This window comes from Erithacus rubecula, assembly GCF_903797595.1.
Source record: "Erithacus rubecula genome assembly, chromosome: 4".
NCBI lineage: Eukaryota > Metazoa > Chordata > Aves > Passeriformes > Muscicapidae > Erithacus > Erithacus rubecula.
Genome location: NC_136686.1, coordinates 62822062 through 62840212, shown reverse-complemented (window position 1 = coordinate 62840212; position 18151 = coordinate 62822062). Strand labels below are relative to the sequence as shown.

The following is an 18151-nucleotide window of genomic DNA, read 5'->3' as shown; positions in this document are numbered from 1 at the left end:
CAGGATACAGCTGTCAGGTGGTAATCTGTTATAGGTTGCACTCGACAGGACGTTTCCAATCCCAGCCACTGTGACCCGCACGCCGCCATGGCCGCCCCTCAGCGGGCACGCGCACCTTCCCTTCCGCCGGCCACAGCCAAGATGGCGCCGGGCAGCGCCGCGGCTGCCAGCACTAAAGATGGCGCGTGCGCATGCGCGGGAGGGGAAGGGGCGGGGCCGGTCCGAATTCTGGCGGGTACTGGCAGCGCGCGGCGGTGAGTGCGGTGTGTGAGGGGAGCGGGGCGAGCCGGGAAACAGGGACCGAGCCGGGGCACAGGGAGCGATCCGGGAAACAGGGACCGAGCCGGGGCACAGGGAGCGATCCCGGGCACACGGAGCGAGATCGGGCACACGGAGCGATCCCGGGCACAGGGAGCGAGCCGGGGCACAGGGAGCGATCCCGGGCACAGGGAGCGAGATCGGGCACACGGAGCGATCCCGGGCACAGGGAGCGAGCCGGGGCACAGGGAGCGAGCCGGGGCACAGGGAGCGAGATCGGGCACACGGAGCGAGCCGGGGCACACGGAGCGATCCGGGGCACACGGAGCGATCCCGGGCACACGGAGCGATCCCGCGGCACACGGAGCGAGCCGGGGCACACGGAGCGAGCCCGGGCCGTGCAGCCTGGGCCGAAGGTCGGGGGGCCCCGGGGGAGGTCGGGGTTCTGCTGGGTGGGAGAGGCGGCCGAGCGAGAGCGGAACCGTGAGGGAAAAGCGCGGGGTCCGCGGTGATCACTGGCCTTCCCTGCGAGTTATGCGGTGTTGCTGAAATTTAATATTCTGGAACATGAGAAAACTATCAAGAGCAGAGTTTATGGGCGAGACAAAAGATTCTGCAGCAGGAAGATCTGTAAGCGCAGCTGGAGTTTGGGTTTGTGACTCTTTTGGCCTCAGTGGATATTCCATCTCTATTATCCAAACTTCCCTGGCCCGTTCATGTCTGCCCGTGCTGATTGTTTTATACGGACCCTTCTCCCTGAAATGGAGAAGTTTTGAAAAACACAGAATGTGCACTTTTAATAACTAGATAAATGCTAGTTGTAATTATGGTGTATTCAGTGTAATCAGGTGATGTGGAAATGGTTATTGCTATGATAACACGGTAGGCATTTCTTAAATTCTGTGTCTGTAATGAGCTCTTTTTGTAAAAGTAGTGTTCTTACGCTGCAGTGGGTTCAGCATGGGTGATTGATGTAGAAAATATTTCTGAAGGTTTTAAATTTAGTGGAGTCCTCATCTGCAGCTGTAAACAAAACAAAGCTGGTGGATTGCAAGTTGTCAAATAAGGAGCCTGAACACAATATATATTTCTAGATGAGGTATATGTGCTTTAACAGTATCACTTTTGTTTTCCCCATAACAGAATATTTTGTCTTGAGGAGCTCTTAAAGAAATCCTGGTGAAACTATGGACGGTAAGGGAGAAAATTCTCTTCCTTCAGTGGGAAACTTGTCTTCTTATCAGCCTGTTAGTTAATAAGTTCAAGTGTTCAGAAAACCTGGTAAAGCTTTTAGCAAAGGAATTTGCATTCCTCTGAGTTTATTTGCTGAGTCCTTTGAGACAGCCTCTTGCTTTCCTTCTTGTCACTTTCCAGTGACCTACATTGTGCCTTCCCTGGTTTGGTGTTTTCCTCAGCAGCAAAGGCTAAATCAGTTTCTCAGTTTGCTCAGATTTTCATTTCTGCTCTGTCTGTCCCATTCTTCTCTCTGTACTTACCTCTTCTCCATTTTTGTCCCTTTGTCCCTATTTCTTCGTTCTCTGTGTTTTTCCACGAGCAAACTAAATCTGAGGATATGCTTTGCTGCCTGCAGTGCATCTCCCTCTTGCCTTCATTGGCAAAAGCCACATGGATGTCTCTGTTGGCTACATGTTTACAGGTTCCAGGCTTTTCTGTGTAACAGCAGCTGCTGTTCAAGGAGCTGCATAGGAGGAAAAGCCTGTGCTGAGTAGCTGGCAAGTTTTCTGCTGACTTGCCAGCCTGTGCCACAAGCTGAGAGCATCTGCAACTACGTTTCCATCTGTCCTCACAGCCAGAAGCTGCTCTAGATGCCGTTAGCTAAACCTGAAGTTAATATTTTTTAGAAAATGCCATTTGCTGCTCTGATTTATTTTCAGTTGTCATTAGCTTGTAGTCAAGGTGTCTTGGATGTTTTATTCCTTCGCAGCTTTTCTTTAACTGGACAGAAATAACTCTGAGTCTTAATTTTTGCCTTAGCTGATGATGACTTGGATCTGTTGGCTTCCCTTCTGGAAGAAAATGAAGCAACTGAGGAGAGGAATTCTCCTGAGGAGGAAGATGCTCCAGAGGATGAGGGTGGAGAACCAGATGAATATGATGAGCTCTTTGATGCAGAAGATGATGCATCCTACACTGAGGAGGTCGATGCTGAGGACAGCATGATTGCTGAGCAGAAGGAGAATTTGGCTACACTGTTTGGAGATGTAGATGACCTGCTGGAAGAGGAGGAGGCAGAGGAGGCTGTCCCCACTCCAGCTCCCAGTCAGGCAAAGGAGAAGACCAATGAAGAACTGCAAGGTTTCTGCAACAGTATCTTTGATCTGTTTTGTTTGATATATTCTTTCTCTAGAGAGCTAACTGGCAGGAGGTATGGCCTGCCTCTTCTTGATGATGCTGGAGAGGAAATACTGAAAGGCCTTGTGGGAGTTTCTAAATTCAGTTTTCAGCATTCGGTGGCCAAACTCATCAAATCTCTTTTCCCAAAAGAAAGGTAGAGGACTTAAGTAAGCCAGGGAGACTAACAGAGCTGTGCTGAGTAGCATAGGGAAGATTGCCTGAGTACCTGTGCCTTGTCTGATGAAGAGCAATGTTGCCTCAGCCTTTGGGGTATCAGGTATAAACATGGCATCTTTCACCAGCACACCAGATCCTTCCCCCTCAGGGCTTATTGACAGGAGGTCAATGTGGAAGTCATTGTGCAAGCAGAGCTGGTCACAGCTTTCCTGTGTCCAGGCTGTGTATTTGATTATATAAGGAACTATTTCATTATGCTAAGGAGTGCAATCATTGACCTTCTAAATTGTCTTATGGTGAGCAGGAAAGCATTATTCAACTTGGGAAAGAATATACCATAATGAAGTAAAATGTTTTTATGAGAGGACCCAGCTCCAGGCTGTATGGAAAAGTTTGCCTTCACTATGAGCTGTGTAGAATCAAGTAGATCTGCATTGTGACTCACATCTTCATTTTCTAAGTTTTCATGATGCAGTAAAACTGCCAGACTTCTAGGGATCTCATAAATTCCTATTTGCAATGACTTTCTGCTGTCTTCATAATTATCCTTTTTCTTCTTTCTTACCTAGCTGAGCTGAAAAAATTGCAAGAACAGATGAAGACGTTACAGGAGCAGTTGCAGAAGACTGCTCTTGGACAGCAATCCAGTTCAGGTCCTGAGAAGAAAACTCCTGGTAAGGAAACTAAATGGATTTATGATTTATGGGCTTACCAATGTGAGTTTATAGGCAGGACTTAAAACAATCCTGAAGTGGACACTGAGTAGCAAGGAGGAATGATGGTCTGGTGTATTCCCACGCAGGTTGTTTCTTACAGCTACTGATGAAATCAGTTGTGGTCTCTGCATCATGGATTAATTCTGCATTGGACATCTTTCATGACTAAGTGCTCCAGACTCTTCTGGAGATGTCCCTTCTTACTGACAGATGTTGGTACACCCAGTATGTACAGCTGTGCTTGTTGCTGTAGCATGTAGGATGTAGTAATGAGACTTCATGGAAAGACTGCAGAACAGGGGATGTTTCTTCTTTCCACAGCTTTGAGGCAGTGACGTCCAAAGTCTTAGGTTGTCATAGGGCAGACTCTTTGGGGCTTTTTCAGCTGCCAACTTGGCTGAAAGATTTCCATGTGAGGCACTGACTTGCACTTGTTATTCAGGAATTACATAGTTTGGAGCAGTGCTTAGAGTCTGAGTCCAGATCCCGAGGTCTCATCGTTTTTTGTTCCCTTTACCAGGTAAATCTCCCTGTCCACCCTTAAAGGAAAGGAAAGTTCAGAAGCTGCAAGAGTCACCATGTTTCTCGGCCCAGCTGGGCAATCCTTTACCACCAGCCAAGCAAGGAATGCAGAAACCAAAAGCATCCTCAGCAGGTACTATTCTCAGTTTGCCTTTTTCTAGACACACTGAGCTTGTGTCAAAAGTTTCCAGTTTCCAGCAGTGGTGTGGACACATCCAGGACAGTGTTACACTACTCAGTGCACCAGGAGTGCTCTGGTCACAGTGGCAGAGAGCTTATTACAGTTAATGATTGTATTCTTTGTAATGGGAGCTATGCCTTTTTTCTCCTTCTAAAGAGAACAAGATTCCTCCTCCGCAGCAAGTCCTCAGCCTGGCGTTCCAGCCTCTCAAGTCTGCTGTAGGGAACACACCCAGTAAGGTGACCAGAGAGAAGAGTTCTCATGTGCCTGCATGCTCCAGTGCAACCACACAGCCAGTGTCTGTGGAAACCTTCTCAGGACTGAGATTAAGGTCAGCAACCCAGCTCTGAGCCCTGTCTGGGGACAACCCCTGCAGTAAAGACAAAACACAATGGATATACACAGTTTAACCATGTCAAATTAGTCACTCGTCCTCAAGGGATGTAGCACAAGGCCACAACACTGGCTGGGCGATCAGTAATCATGTAACATTGACTTTCAGCTTGGTACCATGTTTCTGTTTTGACCTCTGCTCTTTTTAACAGAAAAGCTCTAATTTTATTAGCACTGCCTTTTGTGGGGTATCCTCAGTGGTGAATCAGGGAAGCAGTGGGCATGTGCAAAGCCCAGATGGGCTTCAGTTGAGCCAGTTTTTGCTGCACACAGAAGCCTCAGGAGCCACTCACCATCCCTATACTCAGCATGGCCACAAGAGGACTCTGAATCCTCACAGTGTCCCCACTAGAACCCAAGCTGTATTCCCAGCTCAGTCAGCCATTCTTGGTTAGTCTGAAATGAGCAGAGTTAATGCAAGCTTCGGGCTGAATTGCAGTGTGGCTATTTGGACAAAAAACAATGTAATCAGTAGCTTTATGATAAGGGGGGGTTTATTATAAGTGACCTCAGGGTGAAGTAAGGCAGAGAGGTGTTTTGCAGCAAGATGTAGTCTCCCTAGGAAAGTGCTGTTGGTTTTGATTGTCCATTTGTGCCAATGGATGTGTTGTTTTTTACCTGCTTTCACTGGATCTAGAAAACCCCGCGTGTCTTCAGCTGAAATGGACAGGAAAATGGCCAACAGGAAGCTCATCCGACTGTCTCAGCTGAAGAACAAACTTGCTACTGAAAATCTGGAGGAAATAGACTGGGTAACATTTGGAGTCATAGTGAGAAAGGTCACTCCTCAGAGTGCAAATAATGTAAGTAACTACATTGTATCCCTTGCTCAGTTCAAGTGAAATTCTGGGGGTCTTTCTTGAGAAACTTTACTAGATCTTCAGCTTAATCAGCCTGAATGTAGTTAATGGAAAACTTCTGCATTAAAGATCTTGGCTTGTGTGGTTTCATCCAGTATTGTATGTGTCCTATAGGCAGTCACTGATGAAACAGATCTGGATATGCCATGGTTTTGTGTGTTCAGCGGGGTAAAAACCTCTTTATTAATGAACAAGTGTGCTGCCCAGCTTTGCTATCAGAAAGGTTGGTGGTAGCAGAATTATTTGCTGTTTTGGACTTTAAGAGCCCCAGAACAGGCAACATGGATGGCTGGAGATACTATATCTAAGCTCTACTGAGGTTACAGATCATGCTTTTCTAAATCATGACAACCTTGGGGAGGGGAAAGTCAGAACATCTCTTCAAAAGAAAGAGCCAGAGGGGATGCAGTCGGTGTGTCTGCAGCAAAGGTGAAAGTTCAGGGAATGTCTGTTCCAGGGCAGGACCTTCAGCATCTGGCGGCTGAACGACCTGCGGGACCTCAACCAGTGCGTCTCGCTCTTCCTGTTCGGGGACGTCCACAAGGAGCACTGGAAGACTGACCAAGGCACAGTCATTGGCCTGCTCAATGCCAACCCTATGAAACCTAAAGAAGGCTCAGATGAGGTGAGAGGATTTTTCATTCAGCTGTAGATAAAACCTGTAGCTGAACCTTTTCATATTTGCCTGAGATGTAGCTTTATAACAATCTTCAAGTCGAAATTGCAGCAGTCTGCCCAACAGTCTGAATTGCATTCAGGTATCAGTGTGAATTGCATTGCATGTGTGTATCTGCTCCTGGCCTCCTGGAAGACTGAACTTCAGGAAGTCCTATTAAGCATTTAAACACAGAGTTTATTCCAGTTTTTAATCTGCTCTTGGTAGCAGTTGGCTCTTCAAATACAGGGAGTGTATTTTCATTTCAATTTATTCAGCTACTTCAGTGCAACACCTATTTCAGTCTAGAGATCTCTCAAAGCTGAAAAAGGTGGAGAAGCACATTTATTTCTTCTAATTCAAGCATGAGATATGATTACAAAATGTTTCTGATTCAAAAATCACAATAGAGAAGCAGCAATATTTAGTTTGTTAAACAAACAATATATCAAGTAAATATATGGCAGTTGATGCATAGTACTTCACTTGTTAAATCGGTTATTTATAAATGCAGAACATTTAAGATGGTTTCATTTTGCTCATAAATTAATATATTTTTAATTGCAGTGGAATGGAACTTGTTTCCAGTTACTTCTGTCAACGGGAATTTTGGTCTAGTAGTTGATCATGTAATGTTCTGCATTTTAAATTCTCCAAATAGAAAAATTAAAGATCTCATTAATTGTCTTTTAAGCTATATAATTGCTTAAATTAGCATGAATAAGTAGTAGATGATCCTGTTGGTGAGCAGAAAGGCACACCAGATTTAATAGGAGGGCTGTATTTAACTGTCAAGAATGGCTCTTAGTAGCTAAAATGTCCACATTTATTACTACATTAAAACTGCCTTCTGAAATTGTCCCTTGGCTACAGACACAGTCCCTGGTGTATTTGGTTGTGTGGAGCAGCCACTCTTCTTGTACAGAACTCAGTTTTGATGGGACCAAGACATTTGGAGAAGGACAGAGAGCCCTGGTGCAGCTCCTCCTCCCATCCCCTGCTGGATGTAGGGGTCATGATGGTATCAGAGCCAAGCAGCTGCACAGGACAATTTACAGCACAATTAGAACTGCCTTAGGTGTTTTTTGGTTTCCTGAGGCTCTGACCATAGAACTCAAATGTCTTTCATCTCTTTGTGAGAAATAAATTTACTTTTTTTCTTTTTAACTGAGCCATTTCTAAATCTGAATAGGACATGTGACTTCCTTAGGCTAGGCCTTCATTTTTAAGACAATGTTATTAGTACCAGAGGTAATGAACCAGATCAGAGAGAAACCAGTGACATGTAAAAAGAGGCTACCCAGGAGTGTTCTGATTTCTGTCTAGGTGTGTTTGTCTGTTGACCATCCCCAGAAGATCCTCCTCATGGGAGAAGCTCTGGATATGGGCACCTGCAAAGCCAGAAAGAAGAATGGTGATCCTTGTACACAGATTGTGAACCTGGTCTGTATCTCAGTAGTCAGGGCTTTCCTAAGTTGGTGAAAATCTGGCTGCTGATTTAGTACTGATACTCTGACCTTTTTACTTGTTTCTGGATCTTGAATTGCAACTAACTAAAGTGGGTGGAGAGAGTGAGAAATGAAACCCAGAGGAGCTGTTTCTGTGCTGTTACTGTGCAGGGGATTTCCTTAAAAGCACGGTTGATGCTGCAGTGAAAGGAGATGGTCTTGACCCATGATGCCACATCCTTTCACTCTTCTTTACTCCAGTGTGCAAACTTCCATGCACTGCACTAGAAAACTCATCCAGGAAAAAACAACACAAGATTTATTTGGGGCAATGGCTATTTTTTTTTTAATGATTTTAACCCAATGAACTCCCTTGTCCAGTGTACCTGCAAGCTCTTAGGATACTTACAGCTGAATGTGGGGCACTGGAGATGAGAGAAAGAAGTGTTGGGATCCTTCTTTTAGGACATTACGGACTTATACCAGTTTAAATGACCAGTGAATTATGTTACTTCATGGCTACAGGGATGCTGTGATACCTGAAAGGAACCTTGGCTGAGTCAGAAGGGTTGTAGATAACAGGGTATCAAGGAGGAGAAAAATAAAGGAAAGAAGAACTAGGGAGGAGCTGGAAGTGTGGGAAGTGGGAAGAAGACAAATACAGAAGGTACTTGTAGCCAGTCAAGACTGTGACTGCAGACCCCTCTAGCAGGAGGCTGTGCATACAGTAGATAAAACTGAATGGAGTCAAGAATACAAAATCTGGGCAAGAGGGCCTGGGTGGGATATGAGTTGACTTAAGGAATGGCCTTAAAATTCCTCGATGTACAGGGTTGTTTTCAGTGATTAGCATAGGCAATTTTAGCTTTGTTTTTCGTTGCTTGAATGTGGGCATTTTTGCTTAATTGCTCAAGTGCTGGAGTACCACAGTAGAGATGTTACTTCATTTTTGCTATACAAGGATGCATGTGGGTGAGAGGAATGAAGGAAATTGTAACTGCTGGAGTTCAGTAACAGACTGCTCCTGTTTCTTTTCAGAATGACTGTGAATATTGTCAGTATCACATCCAATCCCAGTACAAGAAGCTCAGCTCGAAGCGGGCGGATCTGCAGTCCACCTTTTCCGGTGGCCGCGTTCCCAAAAAAGCTGGTCGGAAAAATCCCACTTTGAAGGAGAGGCTGTGTCAGGATGGGTTTTACTATGGAGGAGTCTCTTCAGCAGCATATGCAGCATCAGTGTAAGAAAAACCATTTATTTCCTTTGCTTTTGAACAGAATTTCCCTCACATGTACAAGGGAGCCTGAAGCTCTGTCTAAGGGAGTCTATTCATTTAGAGAATGCCTTTGCATTAACTATTCACCAAATAGGAATAAAACTCTACATTTGGCATAATCCTTCCAGCCACATGGGGTAACAGAGCTGCTGTTTGACAGGAAAATTTTAAGTTGGTACTAAGATGTGTTAAGGGTTGTATTTACCTCTACATTAATACTGTGGTGTGAAGCCAGGCAGCTTTGTGTTTCAGTAGATTAACAGACTTTGAGATCATGAGATTCCAAGCATTTGAGTCTGAGATTGTAACTGTATTTTCTCATGGTTTACTGCATTTAATCCCAGAGTCAGTGTTTTCTGTATTTCATCATGTCTTTCTTGGGTGAAACAATACAGTGTCACTCTGTGTTAATGAGGAAACAGGACTGACCAAGATTAGTATGCTGTGGAAAGATGAGTCACAGCTGGATCCAGCCCTGGGCTTGGACACAGCTTCTATTCCCTTACCACTGCCCTCTGACCCCTGGCGTGACTCCACAGTAATGAAACAATTCCAACCTCCTTTCCATCCCTGGAAGGTCCTGTGAGCAAAGCAAAGCTTTGATTTGTGCTTAGTTCTCCTGTAATTCATAGGAAATGCATATCTCAACAAACGTAGAAATGGGAGATCCTAAACATTATGCTGGAATTTGGATTTAGATTCACATCCTTCCAAAATCAGACAGAGGGCCCTTTGGGGTGGCTGGAGTTTTGTTGTAGCACTGGGTTAGTAATCAGGCTTCTGTCATTGCTCTAAGCATGGGAAAACTCTGATGTTCTGGATTTTTTTTTCTCTTTCTAGTGCAGCAGCTGCTGTCCCAAAAAGGAAGATTCAAACCACTCTCTCCAACCTGGTCGTGAGAGGATCTGATGCAATTGTCCAGGAAACCAGGCAGAAAATTGGTATCCAATTACCCAAGTAGTCTCTTTACTCTTTAGATGTTTCCAGCTCCATGTGTGAATGTGTCCCAGTCAGTGAATGAACCTGGCAGTCACTTGGCTGCAGAAGGGGTCATTTGCAGGCAGCTTCAAAACTCCTCTTCCCTCTCGAGATCAGTTTCAAGGCAAATGTAACTAAGCAACTGTGTGGGTCCATACATCTTTTTTTCATCAGTGCCCCCAAATTAAGTCTCCTGTTCTGTCTTTGGATAGTGACAGAAGATCTTTGCCAGATTAATGGGAATTGGAAGTTTTAAGAACTTTGAACTAGATGATTTATTTTATTTGATTAAAATAAACTACTTCTGTCAACCTTTAACGCTTCTAAGGAATACTAAGTATAAATCACTCAGGTCTGCAATGCAGGAGATCTCCTGAGAACCCACCTTGTTTCTAGTGCTTTTCTTTTGTGTCAAAGCATGTTCCTTTCATAGCCCCCGGGTGTCACCAGTCTGCCTCTGTTTTGTTTCTGTAAAGCACTTAATATTACACTCTCTGCTTCTTGGAGAGCAGGTGACAGATTATTCAAAGTGTGTTCTAGATGCCACTTAGTCTTATTCACAGCTTTCAGTTCCATCAGTTGCCTCCATTTCAGACAGCACAGGGTATCTTTTAGCTGCTCTTAATTCTCCAGGAGTAAAATGTGGAGGCTTCAGGACTGTCAAGCATCCTGAAAAATGGGAATAATGGGAGTAACACAGACAGCCAAGGCTGATGAGGAATTGAGTGATTGAATTGCTGAAGGGATAAAAATGTCTGTGACAAATGACAAGAACTTAAGCAACCAAATATAATGTAAAGATTGGTCTTGCTTTGAGAAGTGGTCAGGTTATCTTCAAAGGTTTCTTCCAACCTAGACAACTTTACATCTCTAAAGGCCTGCTTCCCTTCCTCACTTCATATCTGTTGTATTTCTGCCTCTTCCACTCGGGTGCAGCAAAGAGACCCATGCAGTGTTCTGAAGAATTCAAGGAACTGCTGGCACAGCCAACTTTTGGAGCACGAAATCTCTGCAAACACTGGACCAAAACAGGTATTGTCCTTTTGCCTGAAGGAAGACCCTCTCCTAAAATCACTCTGCCTTCTTCTGAACAAAATTGCATTTTATTTTGTTTTTTTTTTCTTTTTATTTAGATGCTGAAAAGAAGCAAGGGGCAAATTTCCAATCTATCTCTGCTTCAGCACTGCTCAAGCAACAGAAACAGAAATTGCTGGAGGCCAGAAAAAAGCGATCTGAAGAGATTCAGAGGCGGTAGGGCACACTGGCTTTCACAGGAAGGGTTCTGTTATTGTGGCTCTAAGGATAGCCAGAAATAAGGATAGCTAAGAAATAAGTGTTTTCACTTATTTCTTGGGTTTATGTGATGCCTCTCTCTGCCTTCAGCTTTGAAAATAATTGGACATTCACTCCTGGTGACTTTTTCAAGTCACTCTTGATTTCAGTGACCCAGTGAGTCCTTTACCAGTCTTGTTTTCTTCTCCTGAATGCCAAAATTGTTGTGTGTTTCTTTTAGCAATTAAAGGCCAAATAGTAAAAAATCATACTCTGCATCCCCTTCTTTCTTAAACCTTTCTATCTCTGACTTGTATCCCTAATTGAATGAATTATTCTTGTCTTACAAGGTTTCTCCAGAACACAAGTAAAGCCAGCACTCCTGCTCTCCCATCCTCCTCCAGACAAACCTCCCTCCATTCCCCAGTGCCTGGGGCAGAGTTTCCCAAAGCTGCAAAAATGTCAACTCCTCAAAGGCCCAGGCTAGGTAAAGGCTTCTCAGAAGGAGAAGATATCCTCTTCTTTGACAAGTCTCCACCTCCAAGGCCAAAGCTAGACAGCTTGGCAGAAGCCAAAAAGGTACCAGTTCTTTGGATCTTTTAAGTATCAAAGAGAGGTTAAGGGACATTTGGTTTGTGGTAGGAGTCTTTGGTCAGATATGGTCCAGCTCAGTTCTGGTGTTAGTGAAATTTCTCATTTGTGGCCTCACACTGGCCTGTATTCCAGCACACAGGATACCTGTGGTTCCTGATAGCTGTTAGTGCCAAAGTCCATGCTGCCATCTTGCCTTCAGTCAGTGTCAGGACAAGGGATTTGTGCTGAAAATCTCTAGAGTGCTAAACTCTGGCATTGCAGTGTGTTGGAGGTGTTTTCTGTTGGACAGGTAGGTAAGCAACTACTTTAGCTATGTTGTGTCATAAGTCTGGATAATTTTGTTTTCTTGGCAAAAAAGGCTGCATCTTTTTTTTTTGGCAAAAACATGTTCATTTTTTGTCAGAGAAACTTCTGTCTTCCAGTTAGAATGTGGAAGTCTTAGCATTCTGGGAGTATGAGAAGAAATAGTTGTAAGAAATTTTCTATTAGTTCCAAATTATTATCAATTTATGTAGAAACCTCTTACTGTTTTGTGAAGCAGATAAAGCTGAGCTGCAGAGACACCAGGCCTGGTAACACCTGTGGAGAATGTTATGGTTTGGGAAGTCACGAGAGGTTGGGTGAATGTCAGATCTGGGAATTTTGTTGGGCCTCTCCAGCCAGCTCTATGCTCAGGCCAGTGGATGTTCTCTGTTCCAGCTGACAGCCTTCCTGTGCTGTTTCTGGAGGTAGGAGCTGGGAGCCAGCCAGGGCACCAACACTTCCCCTGCTCTTTCCTGTTTTCTAGCTGGCTGCAATACAACGACTACGAGCAAAAGGCCAGATTCTTCCTAAAACAGACCCAAACAGTGTCAAGAGGAAACGGACTGATGCTGAGGATGTCCTAGAAATTGTTGAAAGAGTTGAGAAAAATGTTGCTCAGCCACAAGGTGCAGAAGCAGACAATGGTATGTACTGTTACTTCTAGAAAGAGAAAATGTGCTCCTGTCCTACTGACAGAGCAGTAGCTGCTTTCAGTTAAGGACTTGATTGCTGTGCTAATAAGAGGCCAAGTTAAAACTGTTTGGAACTTCAAGGGTTTGTTGGAAAGACTAAAAAACTCTCACCCTGTAGAGAAAATGCAAGATGTAATCTCTGATAGCTCCCTGTGCTCGACTCTGTTCCCCTTCTTCTGGCACTTGAGCATCTGCAGTACAAGGCTGACTTCACCAAGGGAAACCAAGAACTAATCCCACCTGGGAAGGTATCTGAATTTTTTGTGGGAACTTGAGTTTGCCTGCTGGTGATTTACTGTGTTATCTTGGATGAATTGTTTAATTCCCTTTAAAGTTTCTTCATCAGTCAGTGAGGGAACACTGCTTGCACTCCTGGGAGTAATGTGAAAATTGCTAATACTTTGAGAGAAGATGCAGTGTGATTTTTTAAAAACTACTTTTATTTTTTTCTGAAGCCATATTTGAACTTGTTTTCATGTTCCCAAACTGTGAAAGGCTGCTGTTTGACCTGAACATCTGCCTGAGAGACCTGAGACTTCCAAAATCTCCTGCAGTGAGCAAGTTTAGCCATCACAGCCTTTTCTTGGACTGAACCTTTTTGTTTCCCTAGAAATGGATGAACTGGAACCTGCTCAAAAGAAACGGCGTGAGCAGCTGGCCTATCTGGAGTCAGAAGAATTCCAGCAAATCCTGAAGGCCAAGTCCAAACATACAGATGTCCTAAAAGAGGTATGGCCTCCATCCAGCCATGACTGAGGGCTTAGAACTGGGAGCTGACTGGACTTGTGACTTCAGCAAGAAGCAGGCACCCAAACATCTCATAGGCCAGACTGTCCCAAGGAGTAGGGCTGGGTGTCTGGGCACACAGGGCACAGTGCCTGCAGGTCAGCACTGTTCCCATAGCCAGGGTAAGGTCATGTTGCCAGTTGGCATCAGGTTTTTTGTTGTGTTTGGAAGAATCAGTAAAGTTTCCTATTGTTGGATAATCAAAGAAATCCCTCTGCCTTAAGATCAAATGAGCCACATGCCTGTTTTGTCCCTCATTACATGACATCTTGGGCTCATAAAGCCAGCTGCCACCTTCATCTGTGGCTCGTGACAGCTGTGAAACACCATCAAGTGCCCTCAAGAGCTGAGAGCTTGGGTTTCTCACACTGGGGTCTCTGCTGAGCACTTTCCCAGGCTTATAGCACCTCCAATGGCACAGAGCTCTTGTCTTGGACATTACTGGCATGAAGTCATAGTTGTTTAAGGTCTTCTGGGGAGTAATATTTTGGCTAAGAACCATTAATTACATCTGCCTACCTGACTTCTCTCTGCACTCTCCTTCTGAGTATGTGCTTATTTCAGTACTTCCTGCTGTTGTTAAACTTTCCCACTTGTGCATTTCAGAGGTGACTTGTTTCAGTGCTGGTGAACTATAGCACATGTATAATAATGGATTATATTACCATTGCAAGCAAGAGATGTGTTGGCTTTCTCTGCTCCCAGACTGCAGGCTGCTTCAAGCAGGCCTGGTAATAATTTGTGTTAAGGCCATTTATGGAGTGACTTCTCCCCTCTTTGTGTCTTCACAACCCATTTTGTGTGCCCCACAGGCTGAGGCTGAACTGCAGGAGCAATACTTTCTGCCACTGGTGAAAAAGGAAGAACTGGAAGAGAAGATGAGGAACATCAAAGCAGTGAAATGCCGAGTTGTGACGTGTAAAACGGTGAGTGAAGGGGAGCCAGGCTACCAGCAGGGCAGTGGAACATGGATTCTACAAAATGGTGCTGGACTATCCTGCAGACTCCCATCTGTCATTGTTGGCTCTGGTCCAGGGATTGATGTTTTGTTCCTTATGCCTGTTTCTGAGAGCAGCCTGTGCACAGGGTGACTGAAACATGGCAAGGCTTTAGTGCTGTGCTCAACATCTCAGCTCAATGATTATGCCAGTGGTTCCATGGGCATTGCTGTCCTGAATTTCTACATTTCTTCCATGAAGTTCTTTGTACCAGGGACCCTTAGTTCCCCATATTTCATGAAAAAATAAGCAAAGTCATTGAAAACATTAACACTGGGTGGGAATCCTCTTATCTGCATTTCCAGGGACTTTGCCATCATGAAGAGGAGTGGAGCTTTATGACTGTTGCAAATGTACTGAGAGGAAGGGAAGCATTATCTCCCACTTCCAAAGTTTCAGCCCCTGCTGAACTTTCCCTCTTGCTGCCTTCCCTACCTGTTTTGGGATTGCACAGAGGGACACTTGTGTCCCTTGAAGTGCTGGGAGCAGGACCACAGGGTGGAAAGGGGAGGATGGCATGAGGAGCAGTGACAAAACCTAGGGTAGTGATCCAACTGCTGGGCTCTTCAGGATGGGAGAGGACAGGGATGCTTTCCTCTGAATATTCAGCTGTTGCCACCCCTCAGAGCAGGTCTCATATGCTCTCTCCTCCCTGACAGTGTAATTACACCTATTTCAAGCCTCTGGAGACCTGTGTGCAGAATAACCATGACTACCACTGGCATGATGCCATCAAGAGATTTTTCAAATGCCCTTGTGGAAGCAGAGCTATTTCCCTTGACAGGCTTCCAAAAAAGCCCTGCAGGTAAGAAATGGGCCTCATGGAATAGTGACTGGGACTTAGCTACTGTCCCTTCACAAGTAGCTTCTTGTGAGTCACATAACTGTGCCCTAAAAGGGGAATGTTAGCCCTTGTGCCAAGGAGCATGGGCTGGGTGTGGGGCTACCTTAGGATGCCCTCATACTGTGCACAGTGGTCCTCACATGCCATCTTCATCTTTCAGTAACTGTGGCCTCTTCAAGTGGGAGCGGGATGGGATGCTGAAGGTGAGTGTGAGCCAGCAGTGCTGAGCACCTCAGCACTCCAGCTGCTTCCTGTGGTACTTTTGTCCCCCTCTTTGTTTCTGTGCCCTTATGAGCTCGTAGCAAAGCCAACAGCTCTGCATTTTGTCAGGTATACACAAGTGCCTGCAGGCTGTGTTACAGTGGACTTCCACTTTTTGCTTTCTGTTATCAAAGCTTTGTTTTATTTAACTATGGGGAAATGGCTTTTGAACAAAAGTTGTAAGAATTCAGAATATCAAGGTCCCTAGGTCTGTCAATGTTTAGTCAGGTAATTTAGCCTTACCACAGTTTCTGACAGAGAAGTGTTTGGGAAATGCCTACCACATGTTTAACTTCTTTTCTCCATGGTTCATATTTCCAGGAGAAAAAAGGTCCGAAGATTGGTGGAGAAACACTTTTACCAAGGGGAGAAGAACAACCAAAATTTCTCAATAGTCTTAAGTGACCTGGAGGTGATTTTTATCCACAAAATATGGATGGATTTTTGTGCCTGAAACACACATCTATACTTGACTGCCAAGAGGATTCAAGTTTTGGTGATGAATCAGTAGGGGAATCAGTTTTTGATAAAAAGACATCTGCCAAGTGTCCATCAGTCCACTGCATGGATATTGAACTTTGATCTTTTTTTAATTGACTGAATAAGACTGCATGTGAAATGCACATTTGTGCCTGTTCTTTCCAACTAACAAGAGTGACCTCACTATTAGATGACACATCATCATGAATGGGAATGACTGTAGATTCCATAAGCACTTATGAAATTAATACTCTGTGTTCATGCCAACCTGTCTTCAGCTCTTGGACAGAAAGGGGTGTGAGAGGGTTGAAGGCACAGAGCATTCTCCATTGGCTTCAAAATTACTTACTCTGAACCCTTAGGAATAGATGTCAAGCAGATGTCTTGAGTTTTTCATTGGTTTATCTGTTATAAAACCCTTCCCTGGCTTTGGCCCTGCAAGCCAGCAATGTTTTTGCTGGAAATTCAGAGCTCCCTGTCCCCTAACACCATCCACACTACTGAGCTCTTGTGGCTACAGACCTGTAGCTCCCACTTTGAGAAACATTTTAATGAATCTGGCACAATTTTGTGAGTGTTTTTAGAGAGCTGAGTGATTATACTTGAAAGCTTTTACCCTTTTTCCAGTATTTTAAATAGGAACAGTAGCTGTCTCAGACCAAGCAGGATGAAATCTCCCTCCAAGAGGTGGCTCCTGAGAAGTGCTATCACCATACAGGCATTTTTCTGACAGCATATCTCTGTAGGGATGCCTGGGGCATTTAACCAGCTTTTTCTGGACCTGAGCCTTTTCCTGCCCCTGGCTCATGCCCAGTAGGATCACAGGGTATTTTTAAGTCCCTAAACCCCCTCCAACCTTAGTGATTTGATCCAAGTGCCACTAGCTGTCCCACATGTCCCAGCAGTCTTGTCAATGCCTCTTGTTTGCTTGCACAAGGGATGGAGGAGAAGTAAGTTACATCCTTTGAAGCAACAGATTCACCTGAGCATGCTTCAGCCCTCATCTCTTACTGGTGCTTTTATTGGTGTAACTTGGCCTATAGCATTCATTTCAGTCTCCTGTTGGTGCTGAGTTGCTGAGTGGGGTGTCACTGCCGGAGGACAAAATCTGTAACTGTGACACTGCTTGGCAACATCTCCTGTGAATTCCTCATTCAGAATAAATAGAGTACAGAGTAAAACACTCCCTGGGTCTGCATGCTATTTCTCTGAGGAAGAGGAGGAGTTATTTCCTAACATATTTGCCCACAAACTCAGTGCTGAATCACCAAAAGGAAGTGGTTTGTGGTCTGTAATTTCAGCTTTCACAGAATTTGCTCATTCAGACCTAACAGAAGTTTCTCACCTGGAGTCTACAAAACCACCCTGAAATTCCACCTTGGTATCAGCCTTCAGCCAGCATGCTGAAAGCTTCACACTTTTTGCAGTTCCTGTCTCTTGGGCCCAAGGAAAGGAGATTCTGCAGAAATTAAAATGTCAAAGGAGGGTTAATGCTTTATTTTCATAATGTAATGCCCTAGAATATGCAAGACATGTATCTCCATGGCAGTGAATGCAATTCTTATATGCAAAAACAGGGTGAAGAAACCAAACAAGTTGCTTTGCTTAAGCTCTAGCAGTAAACAAGGAGTGGGGGAGATGTATTTGAATTTATGTGCCTCAGTGTTTTGAGATGCTTTTCTTGTTACAGAGATTGCACTATCTTGATTCCTGAATACTCAGCTCTAACAACAGGAAGGCTGGGATCAGTCAGGATGGTCACAGCAAGGAGATGAGGAGATAGTGGCAGGTGCTTTGCCCAAAGCTGTTTCCAAAATGGATTTGACCCAAACATCCTGCAGGACCAGCAGTTACTGGATTTTTGACTCTCATTTGTAGCGCTCCAATGTTTTCCTCAGACCCAGCACTTGCCTCTCCAGGGTTCACTTTGGTTATTCAGCCACACAAGCCACAACAGAACTTCTGAACCACAAAAATAATCCAGTGCAGCAGTGCATTAAATCTGGCTTTGCTACAATTTCATCTTTATTTTAAAAACTAAATAAAATTCACATTCTCCATCAGCTGTACCAATGACTTCCCATGTAAGCTTACACTGAAACTG

General features: G+C 44.5%; 1 protein-coding gene across 2 annotated transcripts; it reads left to right on the top strand.

Annotated features, from left to right (window-relative positions):
* The first annotated feature begins 656 nt into the window (after window positions 1-656).
* Window positions 657-17243, top strand: MCM10 (minichromosome maintenance 10 replication initiation factor). 2 transcript variants are annotated; one of them, XM_079304351.1, is made up of 20 exons: window positions 657-674; window positions 1402-1452; window positions 2254-2574; window positions 3360-3464; window positions 4027-4161; window positions 4366-4540; window positions 5240-5405; window positions 5920-6087; window positions 7444-7560; window positions 8604-8803; window positions 9680-9780; window positions 10754-10849; window positions 10951-11068; window positions 11440-11668; window positions 12471-12630; window positions 13289-13407; window positions 14277-14390; window positions 15122-15267; window positions 15467-15509; window positions 15889-17243. In XM_079304351.1, exons 2-20 carry the CDS (start codon window positions 1446-1448, stop codon window positions 15970-15972), a joined length of 2604 nt encoding a protein of 867 aa, XP_079160477.1. In that variant the 5' UTR covers window positions 657-674; window positions 1402-1445; the 3' UTR covers window positions 15973-17243. The 2 variants fall into 2 exon arrangements, with proteins under 2 accessions (XP_079160477.1, XP_079160476.1); XM_079304350.1 differs by lacking the exon at window positions 657-674 and having other exon boundaries at window positions 1248-1452.
* The last annotated feature ends 908 nt before the right edge of the window (window positions 17244-18151 follow it).